Source organism: Staurois parvus, unplaced genomic scaffold, assembly GCF_062004578.1.
Source record: "Staurois parvus isolate SC_StPar_1 unplaced genomic scaffold, SC_StPar_1.0 ptg000829l, whole genome shotgun sequence".
In the NCBI taxonomy this organism is placed as follows: Eukaryota; Metazoa; Chordata; class Amphibia; order Anura; family Ranidae; genus Staurois; species Staurois parvus.
In genome coordinates, this window is record NW_028318625.1 from 1306099 (window position 1) to 1326221 (window position 20123).

Here is a 20123-nt window from a genome sequence, read left to right on the forward strand (position 1 = left end):
CTGGTGGGCAGCACTGGTGGGTGGGCACAGGTGGGTGGCACTGGTGGGCACAGGTGGGTGGCACTGGTGGGCACAGGTGGGTGGCACTGGTGGGTGGCACTGCTGGGCACAGGTAGGTGGCACTTCTGGGCACAGGTGGGTGGCACTGCAGAGTGGCACAGGTGGGTGGCACTGCTGGGCACAGGTGGGCGGAGTTAGTGGGCGCACTGCTAGGCACAGGTGGGCGGAACTTGCGGGTGGCACTGCTGGGCACCGATCATCGGGGCACTGATCATCAGTGCCCCGATGATCGGTGCCGATCCCCGCTGTGACAACTGCCGGTTCTCGGCAGTACTTTCCTCACGATCTGACAGCGTGAGAAAAGTGCAGCCGAGAACCGGCACTTGCATTTCCCTCTGATCAGCGTGTCATTGGACACCGCTTATCACGTGGTAAAAGGCCGGTATGATTGGCCTTTTACCACATCTCGTGATCAGCTGTGTCCGTAGGACACAGCGATCACGGAGATCGCCGGGTGCGCGCCCCCTGGGGCGCACAGGAGAGCGCGTTCTGGGGGGACGTCATATGACGTCCACCCAGAACTGGCCGGCCGCAGTGAAGCCGTCATTCGGCTATCTGCGGTCGGCAACTAGTTAAATTGCATGCACCCATGCAACCACAACAAATTTCAATACCCTATACTTTCTATAGGCAGAGCTATAAGAGTCCTTACAGGTCATCACTTTCGAGTTAACCGTAAAAAAAGTATTGACCCAACAGAAATAAGTAATGTGTAGTACAGTCAGCATTTCTATACAAAAGAGCCCTCAATGGTTCTCTTTAGCGAGACGAAAGACCCCTGATGTCTCACCTGTCCTCCAATGAAGCTAATGGAACCCTGATAGTGTTCCTTTAAATTCATTGACACCAGAACCTGGAAATTACGTAATAAATGTCGCTTTCGGGTTATTAACAGGAAGGAGAAAATAGCGAATGGTTCTCAGATTTCCCTCCTCTCTACTCAGTGACACCTGTCATGTCAGTCCTGGGTCCACTGATGGGTGCCTGGAGCTCAGGAAACATGGCAAAGACACATGGGAGGGGGGACTGGCAGTAATAGGGACATGTGGAAGTGATCCAGCTGCTGTGCAGCCACCGAATCAATTCTGACAGTCAACTTGTCAGATTTACACACACTCCTGGTGGTTGCAGCTATGCGAGTATGTGTTTAACCACTTCCCGTTCACGCTGTAGCCAAAAGACAGCTACAGCACAGCCATCTAGTTCTGGGAATCCGTCCTCCCAGAGCCCCGCCCCCCTGGGGGCATGTATCAGGTGCACGCTGTGAAAATAGCCTGTGTGAATGAGCCCATTCCCTGCTATTACTACCTCCCCCCAATATATTACTTACGTATCCACCCATAGCGCCAATATTAATTCCTCATATAGTTTGCTGTTGTGCTTACTATGTACCACTTTTTTGTATTTGTATAATACCAATAAAAATACTTAACAGATTTCAATAAAAACTTTGACTTAAGATTATTTGTTTATTACACGACTATTCTGATTATTACTATTGGATTGTATAATGTGTGGCCAGCTTTACGCTGGCCATACACTATACCAGGGCTTAAAATTTCAAGTCCTGAGCTACTAGCCAGGCCTTAAGAGTTACTCGCCTCCAGTTGCCCCACCCAACCCCTACCCTGCTACACCCCTAATTCCGCCCCTAAACACGCCCTCATAAATTATTTCATGAAATGACACTGTTAAATGTTACCCACATTACATCAGGGTCCCCAGAGTCCCCCCACATTACATCAGGGCCTTCAATGTCCCCCTAAACACTCCATCATACTTAGACCATGCACTGCATACAACCATAACCCCCCATAATCTTTCACTCACAAAACCATAAAACACTACCAAGCATATTCTACCTACTAGCCAACCCAGCAGTACCTAAAATGCCCCATCCTCTACCACCCATAATAACTACTTAATCCTGAACCTAACCAAACCACCCATACATGTAGGTTTACATACAGACACATGTACATACACACACACGTACACACAGACACATGTACGTACATACACACACGTACACAATTACACAACCACACACATACACACAAATATACACACACACAGTCCTATAAAAACTTGCAGTACTTCGTTACCTTCACTCACAGAGTCGGGTACTGCACTCTAGGGGGAGGCAGAGAGCACAGCACACACTCCTTCCTTTACTTTCACTTTGCTCATCTATTGAGCAGTCTGACGGATCCCAGTGCGAGTGACAGATCCGGCCCCGAGTTCCAAACCTGCTCAGCAAGACGGCCCTGGGGACACTCGCCCCCACCATAATTTCCACTCGCCAATGCGAGCAGGCGAGTGGAAATTTCAAGGCCTGCACTATACCATCTGAATGTACAATCCCTTTTAGACCTACCAGCAACTATGTTATACAAAGGCCAGCCTGCTTGCATAAATTTGAATAGATTGTAAAATGAGGACATTCCAAAACATAGTTTTGGTAAATCTTAAGATTGTACATTCTGATTGCTTAGTGTATGGCCAGCTTCAACTTGACTGTGGGATTAAGGATTCTGGGCCCCTCTGCACCCCCTACTGACACACCAGCTTAGATGGGGTCCTCTATGGGCAATTCTGTTATATCCCCCATTGGTGTGAGCAGGGTTTGCAGCATGCTATAGTAAGCTCCTGGGACGGTTACCCTGCAGGTGTATGGTGAAGTTGTTACATTGTAGCAATTACTGCAGGATGAATATTATCCTCTGATCTGTATAGATAGATGAAAACAAACCTGTCTTGTGCAAAAAAGTAACATTTGTACATGCATGTGGGACCCCCTCGGATGTCTCATCGCACCAACTACATTTCCTCTTTGGTTCCCCCAAAGCTGGCCATACATCTTACAATCGGATTATACAAACTCCTTTAGCTCTACCAACAACTATGTGGTACAAGGGCCTGCCCGACTGAATAGATGAGGAAGGTCAACATATTATATAGTTTTGGTAAATCTAACACCGAGTATACAAAGATTATATGGACAGATTGTGTGTATGGTGAGCCTAAGGTCCTCTTCAAACACAGACTTGGTATCTAGGCATTGATTTGTTCAACATTTTCTGGTGGTATCTCAATGGGGCATCTAGTTTCTAACCAAAAACCTATAGATTTACAAGACTTTGCAAACATGAGACCTGGATATTCCGCTCTGGTATCCTGGTCCTGGATGGAATAAATGAATGAACTGAGTCTTCTACGTTTCAGAAATTATTCCTTTTATGCTCAGTATCTGCTTTCAGCATTTCTACATTATTTTTGTATTTTGAAATAGAGATGTATTCATACTTTTTTTTTTTTTAAACACGCATCCCATTGTTATTGTATTTTGACTACATTGTCTTGATGTTTTACTGAGCAATCCATCATTCCCTCCTCCCTCCATCCCCATCTAGTCCTTTGGATACTTTTAAATCCATTTCTGGCTAATCTCATATGCACACTCCTGGTCCACTTCACCCACCCAAGTTTCCCTACAATTTCCATCCCTTCCCGTTCCCCACATATACCCGGGCTCCAAGTGCAGTTATCCAGAACCAAACAATCGCTTGCCCAACAAGAGATCCGACCAATAGGTTTCACCTTTTCCCTTTAGCAGATTTCTGTCCTTTATGTCCACCACACTTCTCCACCAGTAATCTACCTGATGGGTGGACACGTCCTACCACACTGCACGTTTTGTTTCACCTGTGGTCACTTTACAGCATATTGGAAACACAGTTTACCAAAACAAAAACTACTTTTTTTCACCTTTTATATTCCATTATTGGACTTTACTCCATTATTGGACTTTGTTTTTGTGTGTATGATTTAGATGTATCTTCACTTCACATTTTTGCACGTGTGATCTAATATATGTATGTGCATTTTTTATGCACATGCGTATTGATTTAAGTTTGTGTTTTTTTCATCATTTTTGTGTTATCACTTAGCACATTTCTTAATATAATATATTTATCATTATTTGCTATTATTTTATTTGAGCTATTGAATTCCACATTTACTTTAATTAGTTTGAATGTAGCGCAGCATTTTTTTGGTTTATATTCACTTGATCATTGGTATATGATTTAATGTTAGCAGCTGTTTGGGGTTCATTTATCATTTCAATTTGGTTTAACACACATTTTGGAGCGCAGGAGGGTCACACCATTAGTCCTACCACAGCAGCCCACATCCTGCTACCCCCCACTGTCCACCTACACATCCCCCCATCACCTACACCCCGCCCACCAATCATACCCTATCACAATGGACCATTGTAATGGGCCCCCATATCTACCTCTCATCATAATGGGCCCCTCTCATTCCTCACACCACAACAGTGCCCCAGTATTACCTCACATTATCCCAGTATCACCCCCTCGCCATAATGGTCCCCCAGTATTACCTGCTCAATGGTCCCCCAGTATTACCCCCTCACCATAATGGGCCCCCAGTATTACCCCCTCGCCATAATGGGCCCCCAGTATTACCTGCTCAACGGGCCCCCAGTATTACCCCCTCGCCATAATGGGCCCCCAGTATTACCTACTCAATGGGCCCCCAGTATCACCCCCTCACCGTAATAGGCCCTCAACATTACCTCCTCACTATAATGGCCCCCAGTATATCCCTCACCGTAATGGGCCCCCAGTATCACCTCCTCACCATAACAGGCCCCCAGTATTACCTCTACCACGCCCTATTGGTTCCCCTCTCACCATCACCCCAGGCGCTGTCCTCTGCCTACAACACATCGATGGCCGCTCTCCTCTCCATTCCCTGTTGCCGCCACTTCCCGGGATCACTCGAGGCACGCTGGGAGTTGTAGCCGTCTGTCACCGTACGCCGGGACTTTTAGGTGTCCGGACGCCCCAAACCGTTCACCCGCGGAGCACGTGGGAGTTGTAGTCCGCTGTCCCCGTTATCGCAGGGGGTGGGGCACTAGCAGGAAGTTTCCTCCTTCTCCACTGAATGCTGGGGGGCGCAGCAGGCACGTGGGTAGGTTGCTGGGAGGGGCTGGAGATGAAGAAGTGATGTGATTGGTGGAGAGTACACGTGATCTGTCATGCGGAGCACTACACACCAGCATGGCTTTCTCCTGAGTTTATAAATATAAAGCGGGATCCTCACACGCGGAGGGAGGTGGGAAGGAGGAGCGTCGTCTCCTGGGACACGTGACAGTGCGTGTGGTGTGTTCGCCTTGTCAGGAGTGAGTCGTCCGCCTGTGGAGGATGGAGCGCGGAGCCGGCTCGGGGCCGCCTGTGGAGATGTTGCGCGCCCTGTACAGCGGAGTGTTCGGCATTGTGGACTATGTGGAGACGTTACAGATGGACAGTGTGGAGAGAGCGGACGTCATCCGGGAAGGAGATACCGAGCAGTTCCGGGCCTTTCTGGCTGGACTCTTGGTTTGCATACCCCGGGGGGCTAAGAGACCCCCCACCCCCATATCATTTCAGCAGGTGAGATGTTCCTTGTATGAAGGTGGTTGCTGGTAATAGAATATCATACACGTGACATTTTATGTACAAACATGGTGTATGTGGAGCCCCTTGTCTACTGAAGGGAGCCTAACCTTTACAGTCTATATAAAAGTTTCTGCCCTGTATACAGGGGGGGGGCCCATTGAAATTGGAGTGTCCGCTCTGCATGTGCCTGGAGGGGGCCCCATCTGCTCTTCCGCCCTGCATTGCATGCATCTGAGGGGAGGGGCTGTCGGATCTTCCGCCCTGCAATGCATGCACCTGATGGGGGGGGGCTCCATCTGAGCTTCCGCCCTGCATTGCATGCACCTGAGGGGGGGGCCCCATCAGATCTTCCGCCCTGCATGCACCTGAGGGATGGGAGGGGCTTCTGTCGGATCTTCCGCCCTGCATTGCGTGCACCTGAGGGACGGGGGCTCCCGTCGGATCTTCCGCCCCGCAGTGCGTGCACCTGAGGGACGGGGGGCTCCCGTCGGATCTTCCGCCCCGCAGTGCGTGCACCTGAGGGACGGGGGGCTCCCGTCGGATCTTCCGCCCTGCAGTGCGTGCACCTGAGGGACGGGGGGGCTCCCGTCGATTCTTCCGCCCTGCAGTGCGTGCACCTGAGGGACAGGGGGCTCCCGTCGGATCTTCCGCCCTGCATGCACCTGAGGGACGGGGGGCTCCCGTCGGATCTTCCGCCCTGCATGCACCTGAGTTTCACGTTACATTTTTGAATGTACAAACATGTAGTGTATGTGGAGCCCCTTGTCTACTCGAGGTCTCCTAACTTTTACAGTCTATATCAAAGTTTCCGCTCTGTATACAGGGGGGCGCCCATTGACATTGGAGCTTCCGCTCTGCATGCGCCCGGAGGAGGGGCCCCGTCCGAGCTTCAACCCTGCATGCACCTGAGGGGGGGGGGCCCCGTTGGTGCTTCCGCTCTGCATGCATCTGAGTTTCAGCTATGGCACATATCTTTAAAGGAACGGCACGGTATGGTGTTCCTTCAGAACGCATGAACTGGTGAAATCACCGGCCGATTTCTCGGCTCTTCGGCCTGGTGGCCAAGAGGAGGATTCTTCGGAAAAGAGGATGTTTTGGAAAGGGGGATTACCACCCTTCTCCTTAGCTGTAAGTGAGTATCAGGAAACGTTATACTAAAGGTTATAAAAAGATTTTATTACTGGCAAGAAAAAAAAAATAATTCCTACAGTTCTCTATTCAGGAAGGAGTTAAAAAGCACTGTACCCTCAAGGTGCAGGTAGTGGCTGTGACGTATGCGGGATCGCTGCCACCAATATGAGACGATCCCACGATCGCTGTCAGCAATATGTGACGACCGTGATGTCAGACCCCAGCCCTTCTCACCAAACTCGTGACCGAAGGACTAGCCAATCTAAAACCGCGATGTCACGTGCCTAACAATGCCACACCCAGCTGTACCCTGCACAACGATTTTCCAGCTAATTGGAACACAATCGATATGTACCGGCAGCCTGAGCGAATGTTACTGGGTCAGGTTAATTACGCAATTAACTCTTCACACTGCCACCACCTCCTTTTTGTACAGAGAAAGAGGAAACTCGGCGATATCCGCAATAACACTATAATGGTTGAGGTAATCTTCTGTATAACACTGTCACCGCAGGCTGGTTATACAGAGGGTTAAACAAACACAGTAGTGTTCTCTTTAGAGGCAGGAATTCGTAAATTGCAATTAAGAGTTATAGAAACAGTTCAACACTTTCAGAAGGAAAGATTTATTACTGAAAAGTCAAAAGGGGGTGCAATAAAATATTTGCAGAACAAATATGTAACCAATATATATATAAATATACAGAGAACAACAGCACAGCAAAGGGATAATAGAAAGGAGGTTAAGGGGTTAAAGTACTTGCCAAAGTCCTGGGTTAGCAGATCAAGTTTCAGACAGAAGGGTGCTTTGATCTCCCTCTGTTTCGATGGTCAATGGGAGAATTCTTCAACTTAGCTCTCTTAGGCCTGACAGCCCATTTTGAAGTTCCCTAGCAGGGGGTGTCTCTGAAGTCAAGGACCAGTGCCCCGTTTAGGGAAGGATCGTCGGGCGAAGGCCTAAACTATAGCCAAAATCTCTCATAACTCATATTTTGCTCATAACTTTTCCTATGCACAAGTGACATTCCACCCTTGTGTAGATTATTATGCAGCTGCCTCTGAGGAGCGGGTAGATATGAAATATGAAATATATATTTGAATGGTTCACGAGATCTATGTTTCTGCTTTCCTATGTGTTCCAGTCAGGGAGTGTGACCTACCAACCTACAGATCGTGGCCGATCTGAAGATATGCCTGGTTTTTATATAAGTCTCTTGTACTCCAAGATATGAGACATAGGGGAAAAATGGATCTTTAAAAAGATTATCTGGTTTCCTGCTTCTCTGGAATGCCTTGCACTCCTGGGAAGGCTGTGTTATCTTTTTACGAGGTGCTAAATTTTACAGCTTCTTTGGACAATGGGGACCCAGCTCCCTTGGGGGTCCTGTAGCTCATAGGCCCACTGCTGGGCTCTGGCCTGTGACACTTTTAACACACACACACACACACGTCACTGTGCCTCTCAGAGAGGGAGGGGGAAAGTATGAGAGGAGAAAATGGAGATTCTTAACAAAATGGAGGCTGCGTCCTTCACTGTGCACACGCTTGTTACAGTGGCCCTTTTGGATTTTCTGGAAATTGGATTGACAAAGATCTATCAAACTTCTAGGCTTTATATAGTGGTCCCATCTAGAGCTCATTCCACTTTGGACTGATAGATTAAAGACACTATTTCAGCATTCATTTGTTCTGGTCAGTTACTACCTGCTAGTATAAGAGCTCATTCCTCAATGTCGATGGCCTCATCAAGAAGGAAGAAATCTCTAGTGCTGTGTGTGGTATGATCCTCAAGCAATGCTTTTGTGGAAGTGCTACGTTTTGGAAATTGTCCCCCACCCCCCAACACATACACACAAAAATGTTTACTTGTTTATCCTCTCAAGTAGAGGTCTAGGAAGATGATTTGGGAAAACCATGGTTGCTTTCTGGTAACTATTTCTGAGAATCTTCCAGGACAGTGTCCATGTTTCCACCCAGATGTTTTGTTTTAAAGTGTTGGTGCTTGAAATTGTTGCATTTTTACCTGGAAGTTCTTTACTTACAAGTGAGAGCCAAAAATATTGGCACCCCTACATTTTTATTGGATAATGCACCACTTTGCCCAGAAAATTGTTGCAATTACAAATGTTTAGGCATTCTTATGTTTACTTGTTTGTATTGGTATGACAAAAAAAGTGGAGAAACAAATCTGACACATTCTACGCAAAACTTCAAAAATGGACTGGACAAAATTATTGGCACCCTCAATTTATTGTTTGGTAGCACACCCCTTGGAAAACATACCTGAAATAAGTTGCTTCTTGTAACCATCAAGGAGTTTCTTACCCCTCTCTAATGGAATTTTGGACCACTCTTTTTTGCCAACTGCTCCAGGTCTCTCAGGTTGGAAGTGTTTCTTTCCCCAGCTGCTGTTTGTGATCTTTCCACAGGTGCTCTGTAGGATTGAGATTTAGCTTTACCAAAAAACTGATTTTGTTTAGTCTGCCTACAGCACAAAAGGATTTTGAGCTCTTCAGGTAAGTTTTTTTTTTTTTTTTTTTTGGCAAACTCCAACCTGGCTTTTTTCTGTTTGTGTCAGCAATGGGGTCCTCCTAGGTCTCCTACCATAGCATCCCTTTTCATTCAGATCGCAACGTATAGTGCGGGCTCACACAGTTGTACCTCATGCCAGCTTTCATTTGCCTGGAAGTTGATCAAGGTTCTTTATCCACCATTTGAACTATCCTTCGTTGCAATCTTTGATTTTTCTCTTTCGTCCACAATGATTAGCTACAGTGCCATCTGCTCTACACCGTTTGACAATGTTGCGCTCAGTGGACACAGGAACATTAAGATCCCTGGACTTGTAATCTTGAGATTGTCCATGTTTTTCCACAATTTGTATTTTAAACTCCTCAGACAATTCTTTGCTGCTCTTTCTCTTCTCCATGTGGCACACAGACAACAGGTTTAGTCAATTTTTCACAATTTTAACTGGTTACCGGTGTGGTTTCTATAATGTCGGCACCTGTTAATTGATACAGGTGAGCTTAATTACAAATTACAGGAGCATCGCAAACTTGGAATGCAGTTATTTCTTACAATTTAGAGAAGGGGCCAATCATTTTGCCCACTCTATTTTTGGAGTTTTGCGTGGAATGTGTCAGATGTGGCTTTTTGTTTTTTGTGTCATACCAATACAAACAAAAGAAATATAAACATGAGAATGCCTAAACATTTGTAATTACAAAAAAGTGTAACAATTTTCTAGGCAAAGTGGTGCGTTATCTGACAAAAATGCAGGGGTGCCGATATTTTTGGCCAGGACTGTTTGTAGATACTTTTGTTGAACATAACTCCGCCTCTTTATATGTAAAATAATGTTTCATATTTTGTTTAGACCTCGGATCAAGCAGAAGTTGTTGCCAGAGTGATCCAACGGATCTGTGAAAAGAGGAAAAAAAATGTTCTAGCTTTTGGTTATTGCTTGGCTGAAGAAAAGAACTCACTACAGGTCATATTTGCTCCAAATATTTGCAGTTATTACCCTAATTCAACAACTACTACGATTAGCACCAGTGTGCTCTGGAAAACCCTTCTTGGTAGAGTGGGGGACGGTGTAATGATGCACTTGCTTGAAAGCTGTTCCTTGTTTGTGATTGTTCCAACTACGTGTTGCTATCAAATTAGTGGTCTACCAGTGTATACTCTATCCAGGACAGAGGCTGTTTTACCTGCTTGGTTTAAAAAGAGTTCATCACTTTACAGAAGCAATATTTTATTTCAGCTTGTTCAGAAAAGCACAAAATCTACTAAAATGTGTTCTTTCAAAACACAGAGCTCAGTGAAGCGAACACCAGGAAAAATAAAAGCTACTTTTCCATCTGTAAATTGGGCTATAAAGGGAATACCAGAATCGAATAGTTGGAGCCATCCAAGGAATGTTGTTTCATCTGCCACAAAAACAAAGTGTAAAAAAAGATTTTCAGATTTGGACGCGTGTAGAATTCCATGTAAGAAATGCAAGACAGCACGATCATTGAATGAATGCAATTTTGATTTTACAAAGGAAGGAATGAGTCCTGCTGTTCATCAAGTCAGAGGCATGCACCATGTGTCACTAAACACAATGTCCTTGAAACACAATGTCCTTGAAACTAATACTGCTAATGCTCTTCTTTTACATAACCATGATGTGCCACAAGATTGTCCGACCTCACACTGTTTAGTGTCTACATCGCCAGATAAAGGCAACAATATTTACATTGATTTTGGAAAGCTCTTGTATTCAAGGCAAATTTCAAAGGAAGGTTTTTTTAAATCCTTTTTGCTCAACACGCTTGAAGGAAACACCAGAGGAAGTCTGAATCTGATTAAAACTGTATTCCAGAGAGCCAGCCCATTCATAGAGCATTCCCATACAGAATGGCATTTTCCAAGTATGGATAGGAAGAAACTTCCAAATCGTTACTGGCAAATGAGACACATTTTTCGAGAATTAATACAAAATCATAAAAAATGTCCTTACTTAGAACTCTTAAAGAAATGTTGTAATGTAACAGAAAAAGGGATGGAAGTTGATGGATATAACAATCCCCTATTAAACATTGAAAATGATCAGCGAAGTGAAAGTAAACAATGCAGTACCTTAAAATTTGACTTTAAAAGAACTGACACAGTCATATCTTCATTGCACAACCTAGTGGATGTCACCACTAAAAGTCAAACACTAACTACAAGGTCTGTTAATGAATCCGAGGTGGTGTTTCTTCTTGGGAAGCATCACAGTGTCTGGCAAGTGTATTCTTTTGTCAGGGAATGTTTACATAGAGTGGTTCCTGAAATATTATGGGGTTCCAGTCATAACAAATGCCGATTTTTGAAAAATGTGAAATTGTTGATTAATTCTCCCAAATCTGAAAAAATGTGTTTGTCAGAACTAATGTTGAAGATAAAAGTGGAAGACTGCCTTTGGCTACGTCTTAAGAAAAGTAGGTATTTATATTATTCAGGTAAGTTTCTTACTGAGATCCCTTTTTGTTTGAACCTTTCACTTATTTTACAGTTTACAATGGCACATGCTATAAGATATTATTATTATTATTATACAGTATTTATAAAGCGCCAATGGTTTGCTCAGCGCTGTACATTACAAAGGGGGACAGAACATGTGACAGAACAATACCAATACAATGCAAAACACGAGGGGATCGAGGGCCCTGCTCTTTCGAGCTTACAATCTAGGATCTAAGATCTAATCATATTCGGTATTCTGCTCCATCAGCATGTTGCATACCCATGTATGCTACAAAAGTACTTGAACACATTTCTTTAGTTAGTTCCAAAAAGTAATTTATTCATGTGGGCCAGATTTCTACTGGAAGAATTTGATTGGTAGTCGGAATCAAGACTTTTTTTGCGTTACTGCGCTGCATTACTTTAACTGACAATTGTGCGGTTATGCAACACTTCACCCAAATGAAGTTTACGTCCTTTTTTTTTCCCCCAGAGCTTTCTTTCGGTGGTATTTCATCGCCTGTGCATTTTTATTGTTTGCACTATGCGCAATACGCCAGAGCAAACAGGGGAGAGAACTGTATTTACATACAGTTTCCCCCCGTCGAGAATACTCAAATAGCGGCGCGAGTAGGGCGCGCTTGCGCCCCCTACCTGGAAATGCATAATCGCGTATATATACATGTGATTTTGCGTACCCCTCCTGCCCAGTAGCAGTATTTCTGCTATAGGGCAGCAGGAAAGCGGTTAAAACAGCTATGATAAAAATAGTATTTAGTAAGTATTACAGTATAGTATTTAGTAATTCTAGTTAGTCAAATTCATCCAGACTTATGTAATGTTGAAGATGTTCTTCAGCTCATCCATTCAGTTCTTAGGAATGCTGGAACATACCCCAGCATTTATAGCCACACAGGTAATTTGGTTGCATTAGTTCAGTCATCATAGAATGTATCAAGTCTTATCTTGATTGCTCAAGAACAGGATCGGAGTGGCACGGGTAGAGTGAGCTCCCATCGTTGGTTTCTGCCTCAAGCTAAGGAGTATTTGAATCTGGTCAATGGTTTTTCTTGTCACGCCTGGAAGCTCTGGGAAATAGGCAAGCCAGTACCACTAGAGTGTGCCAAAGTTCAATGATGCAGCGCACAAGTGCGAGCACGATCTTGGTTTTGCCTTTTCTTACACAGAATACTGACTGAGTTGGATTCACCTTATGCTGCTTCACAAACCGCTCAGGCCACATTGCAGCAGCGGGACTTTCAACTGGTGGTACTCTAAAACGCCACCTTTTTCCCATTGATCCTGTACTGTATCACGAGCATTGCAGATCTTAGTCAGGGGGGACAGGGACCTGGGAGACTTAACCTCCACGTAACCGTTAGGAACAGTCTTCCTTCCACTATTTTATTGATGGGGCAACAGACAGGATCCTAATGCTCATCTGATTTTTCACACACCCCTTCTGGAGCTCTTTCCTCTGGGACCTTAGTGCCCAAAGAGGAATTTTCTGCTGCGTTCATCATGGTACTGGAACAATTGGATATCCGCAAGCATTTTTGATTTACAAAAATAATTTTTAGCCTCCATCACCACAGGAACAACCTTTTTAGGAGTTCCCCCTCCAACTCCTATTAGGGTTAGAGGAAGAGGAAAGCATCCAAGCTGGCCAAATCCTTTCCGATACATCACACTGAGGGGGATTTTTACAAGGACTAGACCAATTTGGATAAGGGGGGGGGGGGGTGTGTGTGTGTGTGTGTGTGTGTGTGTGTGTGTGTGTGTGTGTTACTAAACGCAGTAGGTAAACGTGGATAAAATGATGTTTTTAACCTATGTTTTCTAGCAGTCAGTTTCCAGCGGTCAGAAAAGATTTTTTTTTTTTTTCTTCTTTCCTTCCTCCAAACGCCCTGTGTACATGAGCCCTTCTTCGCCACGGAAAAACGCAAAATCGCAGTTGCCTTAGTTTTGCCGTGATTGGCATTTCCTGTGGTTGGTGGTCAACATATTCGCATCCTGAATTCGATTCTTCCACATTCAGGAGAGGGAGGTTTTACCTCACCTAAATGCAGCAGCTCCTATATTCTGCTAAAAGCCTATGTGTACATGGACACATAGGCTTTAATGGAATTGAGTTAGGAGCTTTGGCTTAAAATGCCAAAAGCTCTTAAACTCGCGTTTTTAGGAGCTGCTCGTGTACATGAAGCCTTACACTTTAGCTAATATACAGCCAGGTCCATAAATATTGGGACATCGACACAATTCTAACATTTTTGGGTCTATACACCACCACAATGGATTTGAAATGAAACAAACAAGATGTGCTTTAACTGCAGACTGTCAGCTTTAATTTGAGGGTATTTACATCCAAATCAGGTGAACCGTGTAGGAATTACAACAGTTTGCATATGTGACTCCCACTTGTTAAGGGACCAAAAGTAATGGGACAGAATAATAATCATAAATCAAACTTTCACTTTTTAATACTTGGTTGCAAATCCTTTGCAGTCAATTACAGCCTGAAGTCTGGAACGCATAGACATCACCAGATGCTGGGTCTCATCCCTGGTGATGCTCTGCCAGGCCTCTACTGCAACTGTCTTCAGTTCCTGCTTGTTCTTGGGGCATTTTCCCTTCAGTTTTGTCTTCAGCAAGTGAAATGCATGCTCAAATCGGATTCAAGTCAGGTGATTGACTTGGCCATTGCATAACATTCCACTTCTTTCCCTTAAAAAACTTTGGTTGCTTTTGCAGTATGCTTTGGGTCATTGTCCATCTGCACTGTGAAGCAGCATCCAATGAGTCCTGAAGCATTTGGCTGAATATGAGCAGATAATATTGCCCGAAACACTTCAGAATTCATCCTGCTTTTGTCAGCAGTCACATCAATAAATACAAGAGAACCAGTTCCATTGGCAGCCATACATGCCCACGCCATGACACTACCACCACCATGCTTCACTGATGAGGTGGTATGCTTAGGATCATGAGCAGTTCCTTTCCTTCTCCATACTCTTCTCTTCCCTTCACTCTGGTACAGTTGATCTTGGTCTCATCTGTCCATAGGATGTTGTTCCAGAACTGTGAAGGCTTTTTTAGATGTCGTTTGGCAAACTCTAATCTGGCCTTCCTGTTTTTGAGGCTCACCAATGGTTTACATCTTGTGGTGAACCCTCTGTATTCACTCTGGTGAAGTCTTCTCTTGATTGTTGACTTTGACACACATACACCTACCTCCTGGAGAGTGTTCTTGATCTGGCCAACTGTTGTGAAGGGTGTTTTCTTCACCAGGGAAAGAATTCTTCGGTCATCCACCACAGTTGTTTTCCGTGGTCTTCCGGGTCTTTTGGTGTTGCTGAGCTCACCGATGCGTTCCTTCTTTTTAAGAATGTTCCAAACAGTTATTTTGGCCACGCCTAATGTTTTTGCTATCTCTCTGATGGGTTTGTTTTGTTTTTTCAGCCTAATGATGGCTTGCTTCACTGATAGTGACAGCTCTTTGGATCTCATCTTGAGAGTTGACAGCAACAGATTCCAAATGCAAATAGCACACTTGAAATGAACTCTGGACCTTTTATCTGCTCATTGTAATTGGGATAATGAAGGAATAACACACACCTGGCCATGGAACAGCTGAGAAACCAATTGCCCCATTACTTTTGCTCCCTTAAAAAGTGGGAGGCACATATGCAAACTGTTGTAATTCCTACACGGTTCACCTGATTTGGATGTAAATACCCTCAAATTAAAGCTGACAGTCTGCAGTTAAAGCACATCTTGTTTGTTTCATTTCAAATCCATTGTGGTGGTGTATAGACCCAAAAATGTTAGAATTGTGTCGATGTCCCAATATTTATGGACCTGACTGTATATCTCGTGTGACATTTGTGATTTAAAAGAAAGATATACCCAGTAGTATTTGAGCCTGTTTGTTGTTTTGACCAAAGTTGTTCTTTTTCAATTGTAGGATATCACTTTGTTCCTGCAGCAGAGCATTTATTACGAGAGAAAATTCTTGCAGAATTCTTGTACTGGCTGATGGACACTTATATTATTCAGCTATTAAAGGCATTTTTTTACATCACAGAAACCATGTTTCAGAAAAACAAGCTTTTCTTTTACAGAAAATGTATCTGGAGAAAACTTCAAACCATTGGAATTTGGTAAGATTTTGCGTTTATAATTTGTATAAAATTACATTTTATTTAAGTCTTGGCTTGGAAACAGATGTCAGCAGATGCATTTCAGCTTATTTTCTTTGTTAGTATCACCCACCATTTTTCTCCCAGCATTCACCTGAGCATATAAAATTCCTTTAGGATATTAGAGACTTGGCAGATCAAAAGGCACAGCTCTTTCTAGAGGCTATATCCAATGCAAGTATTGAATCAGACCAGCTTAGCTTGATGTCCATTGAAGGTAGGACAACTCCCTGCAGCCTTGCTGCATCAAGACACTGAAGCTGAAGAGTTTTTCAATATTATGGTTAGCAATTTACCAACAGCGGCTGGCAGAATCATATCAGAACTCCAAATCCTGTATATAATCTCTGCAGCAGTAGACATGAGGCTCTGTTTTATTGTAATTTATAACTGGAAACTCAACAGCAACTGCAGCTTTGTCTATTGGTGTCGCATAGGACTGGTGCATCAGGGAATTCATTACAGTAGCTACCTTGTACATGACCCCAAGATGCAGAAATTTACTGTAACTTTCTTCCCTTGCAATAGTGAGTAGGCTATCAAGAGGGGAGCCTGCTGTGTCCCATAGGACAAAGTGTATGCATTTTTTTACCTTACTCCTTTTTATCATTCATAATTAAGCTTTTTTTTTTTTTTTTTTTTTTCCCCAGTACTGAAGGTGTTGTCCTCCTTTCACCATTAAAATTCCACTGTACACCACTCCTACTGCCAATTTTTGTCCAGAACCTTTATTATGACTTCAGAAAATACTGTTCATCACTTTATTGGAGGGATCATTTTTCTGGTGACAGTTTACTAGAAAGTAGGTGGAGGTCCTATCAGAATAATTTTTGAGACCAGGTAAAGATATTTCAAGCTGCTTCCTTAACACTCTCCTGCTTTGCTTCAAAATCTCTGCATCCAGGAACATGGGACTGAACTTCTGGGTCCTTGGTGACCATATTCCCATTTCAATTTTACATTCTGACTTGGACAGCCTTTTTGTCTTCCTGGAGGCAAAGAGGTATTACTTTTAACCTGGTTAACCATTTCTGCAGCTAAGAGCGTTAGGTTAGGAACTTGCAGTCAACTCTAGAGTCCTGAGTTAGAGCCTTGTGTTTTTACTGTTCACCCCAAAATCTGGCTGATACGGCAGATCTGCTGCTCTATACAGTCAAATGCTTATGTGGGATTACTCTGGACGGAGAGTTAATGAATACCCATACCAGCCCTATGGCATTCAGAAGAGTTCTTTTGCTCAAGTCTTGTTCTGCAGACCAAACTCCCAGAGGGTTGCTTGTAAAAATTAACTTTACTGGACACTGGGTTTTGGGGTTTCTTTAGATACTACGTTCCAAGATACCACAGAAGACGAGCACCTATCTACCACAGAATTGTAAATCGTAATCTTCATAGAGAGCATTCTGTTTTTGCTTCTGTGGGGAATCCTTTCACTTTGTAGGGTGGGGGCTAATTGTTAGCTGATCTCTGGCTCAGCAACATGTGATACCTAGTAAGGAAGCTGATCTTGACCAGGTACAGGTACAATCTCTATCCCCCGAAGACATTTTTTTTTTCTTGTCTCCTAATTCCACTCAGAAGGCTGCAGCTCACTTCTGGGCCCTACAGAGTTTTGTTGGGAGTGGTTGGGAGCATTTCCAGGGATTTTATTTTAATGTATATACAGTAGCAAAAATTAGTCAAGAATGGTCCTTCCCCCTTTTGGACCTGAGATGGACTGTCTTTTTAGTTTTGGATGGAATCTATCAGATTCATTGTGGCCTGCATCACAGGACAAAATGCCTATTTTTGTTTTGGTGTGCTAAAAAGGTAGGACTTGAGGTTCTCATAGTTTGAAAAAGGATCCAAGTCAAAAATTCAACCAATAGAAAATCTCCTTATATAAACAATGCGCTACCCACAGTCAGGGTGGATTTGATTGAAATCAAACTGATTTAAATCACGATTTAAATCACTAGTCAGTAAGGCTTGATTTAAATCCTAGTTTTCTACATAAAGACTAATTCTTGCTGGTATAACTTTAATATGCAAGTAGATGAAGATTTTTAGAATAACAACTTTTCATATTAGTTTTTTTATCCCCAGTTTAATAGGTTAATCATTCATATTTTGACAACTTTTCTGTTGTACTTAGGAAGGAGAAAAATAATCATTACCTTAATAATAATTTAAAGAGATTTATTCATCTGAAACAATAACATTCCAGCATATGTGATTTGCTTAAACATCCATGTTTGTTAACTAATTTGGCTAAACAGAATATATATATTTTAAGAACCTTAGACTGTCAGCCACTCCTCCTCACACTTAGTTTCACTTTCTTCTTGTGCAGATCTATTCCACTCCAAACAATCAGAAAAATATTGTTTCTATTCTATTCACTGAACTTCTTGAAACTTAGCACTGAAGGGGTTGATTCTGTATTCATAGGTTTGTAGAAGTTAGGATGAAGGTCTTTTTCTTAACTCTGTTCATGTTATAACATTTTTGCTATGAAGAGGCATGTGATCTCCGCTGAGTCAAATTCAATTTTGAGAACTGCAAAAGTAAACCAATCATCTGTGATAATATCTTGTAGGCAGAGAAACTGCCCAATAATCTTACAAAAACCTCTGGAAGAGCATGACATTGTGAATGGATTCATGGAATTTATTTACCAAACATATACAGCCTTATTCTACATTTAAAAAACTAATCTTTATTTCATGATGGAATAACCTTTGGATGGTAATATATTTTCCTACAAAAGCATTTTATATTTAAAAAATACGATTTAACTAAAAAAAAAATCTATTTTTGTTTTGATTTTTAAAAAAAAAAATTATTGATTTTTATCCACCCTGCCCACAGTTGATCCAGAGGAAGGCAAAATACCCAATAAAGCATGATCCAATTTGCTTCAGCAGGAGAAAAACAATTTCATATTCTTTAGGAGGCAATCGGACAATCCTGGATCAACTATCTCAGGTGTCATTAACTTTTTAATGGTAATATCCAGTTAAAGCCAGAAACTAAATTGTCTCCCACGGGACTTTAATGCAGCCATGACAGCATGAATATATCTAAAATGTATTACGTTTTATTGATACAAAATCCATCATTCTAAAACAAAGGATAGAAACCATTTCATATCTTTGGCATGAATGTATACAATCTGTACCTCCAGACTAAAAATTGCACTTTCTCACAAAGAGACAATAGATAGCACAGTTAAATGTCAAAACTGATCATTATAGTGGTGTCTATTCCACATTTTCACAGCACGTAGTGTAAATAAGCCTTTCCATATGTGGTTAAAGGAGAAGTATAGCCAAAGCTGTTTTGGCTGTACTTCTGCTGTGGATCACAGGAGTGCAGTTGGTGCTTCGCTCCTGTGACCCTTTTTCAGCTGACAGCAGGCTGACGTCACTCAGCTGGTATAGGCTGGGGAAAGATCCCGACTTTAAAGTCAGGCTCAACCCCAGAGTCTGGAGCAACACCTGGCTGAGAGCCTGAGCCAGCCACTTCCTTCTTCACAGCTCAGCGCTCCAGGGAGCACTGGGCAGAGCAGACAATGGTGACTGACAGTCACTTCGCTTTGCTCGCAGCGGCAATGAGAACTCATGTGATCGTGTTTTTCTCACACTTAAAGTCGACAGGGGACAGATCTTTTTTTTTTAAGCCCAAAACTGAACTGCATAATCTAGATGTTTTTTTTTCTTTTGCTCTCCTCTCTCTCTCTCTCTCTCTTTCGCCCTCCTTCTCTCTCTTTCGCCCTCCTTCTCTCTCTTTCGCCCTCCTTCTCTCTCTTTCGCCCTCCTTCTCTCTCTTTCGCCCTCCTTCTCTCTCTTTCGCCCTCCTTCTCTCTCTTTCGCCCTCCTTCTCTCTTTCGCCCTCCTTCTCTTTCGCCCTCCTTCTCTCTTTCGCCCTCCTTCTCTCTTTCGCCCTCCTTCTCTCTTTCGCCCTCCTTCTCTCTTTCGCCCTCCTTCTCTCTTTCGCCCTCCTTCTCTCTTTCGCCCTCCTTCTCTCTCTCGCCCCCCTCTCTCTCTCGCCCCCTCTCTCTCTCGCCCCCTCTCTCTCTCTCGCCCCCTCTCTCTCTCTCGCCCCCTCTCTCTCTCTCGCCCCCTCTCTCTCTCTCGCCCCCTCTCTCTCTCTCGCCCCCTCTCTCTCGCCACCCCTCTCTCTCTCTCTCTCTCGCCCCCCCTCTCTCTCTCGCCCCCCTCTCTCTCTCTCTCGCCCCCCCCTCTCTCTCTCGCCCCCCCTCTCTCTCTCTCTCGCCCCCCCTCTCTCT

The 20123-nt window shown here is 43.7% G+C and overlaps 1 protein-coding gene across 1 annotated transcript in view; it reads left to right on the top strand.

Moving 5' to 3' along the window:
• Positions 1–5282: 5282 nt before the first annotated feature.
• TERT (telomerase reverse transcriptase) overlaps positions 5283–20123 on the top strand; it is a 192456-nt gene continuing 177615 nt past the window's right edge. Inside the window, exons 1-3 of the mRNA XM_089655257.1 lie at positions 5283–5522; positions 10039–11629; positions 15619–15814. Coding sequence (XP_089511383.1) covers positions 5295–5522; positions 10039–11629; positions 15619–15814 — 2015 coding nt within the window. The 5' untranslated portion in view covers positions 5283–5294. The remainder of the gene's footprint in view (positions 5523–10038; positions 11630–15618; positions 15815–20123) is intronic.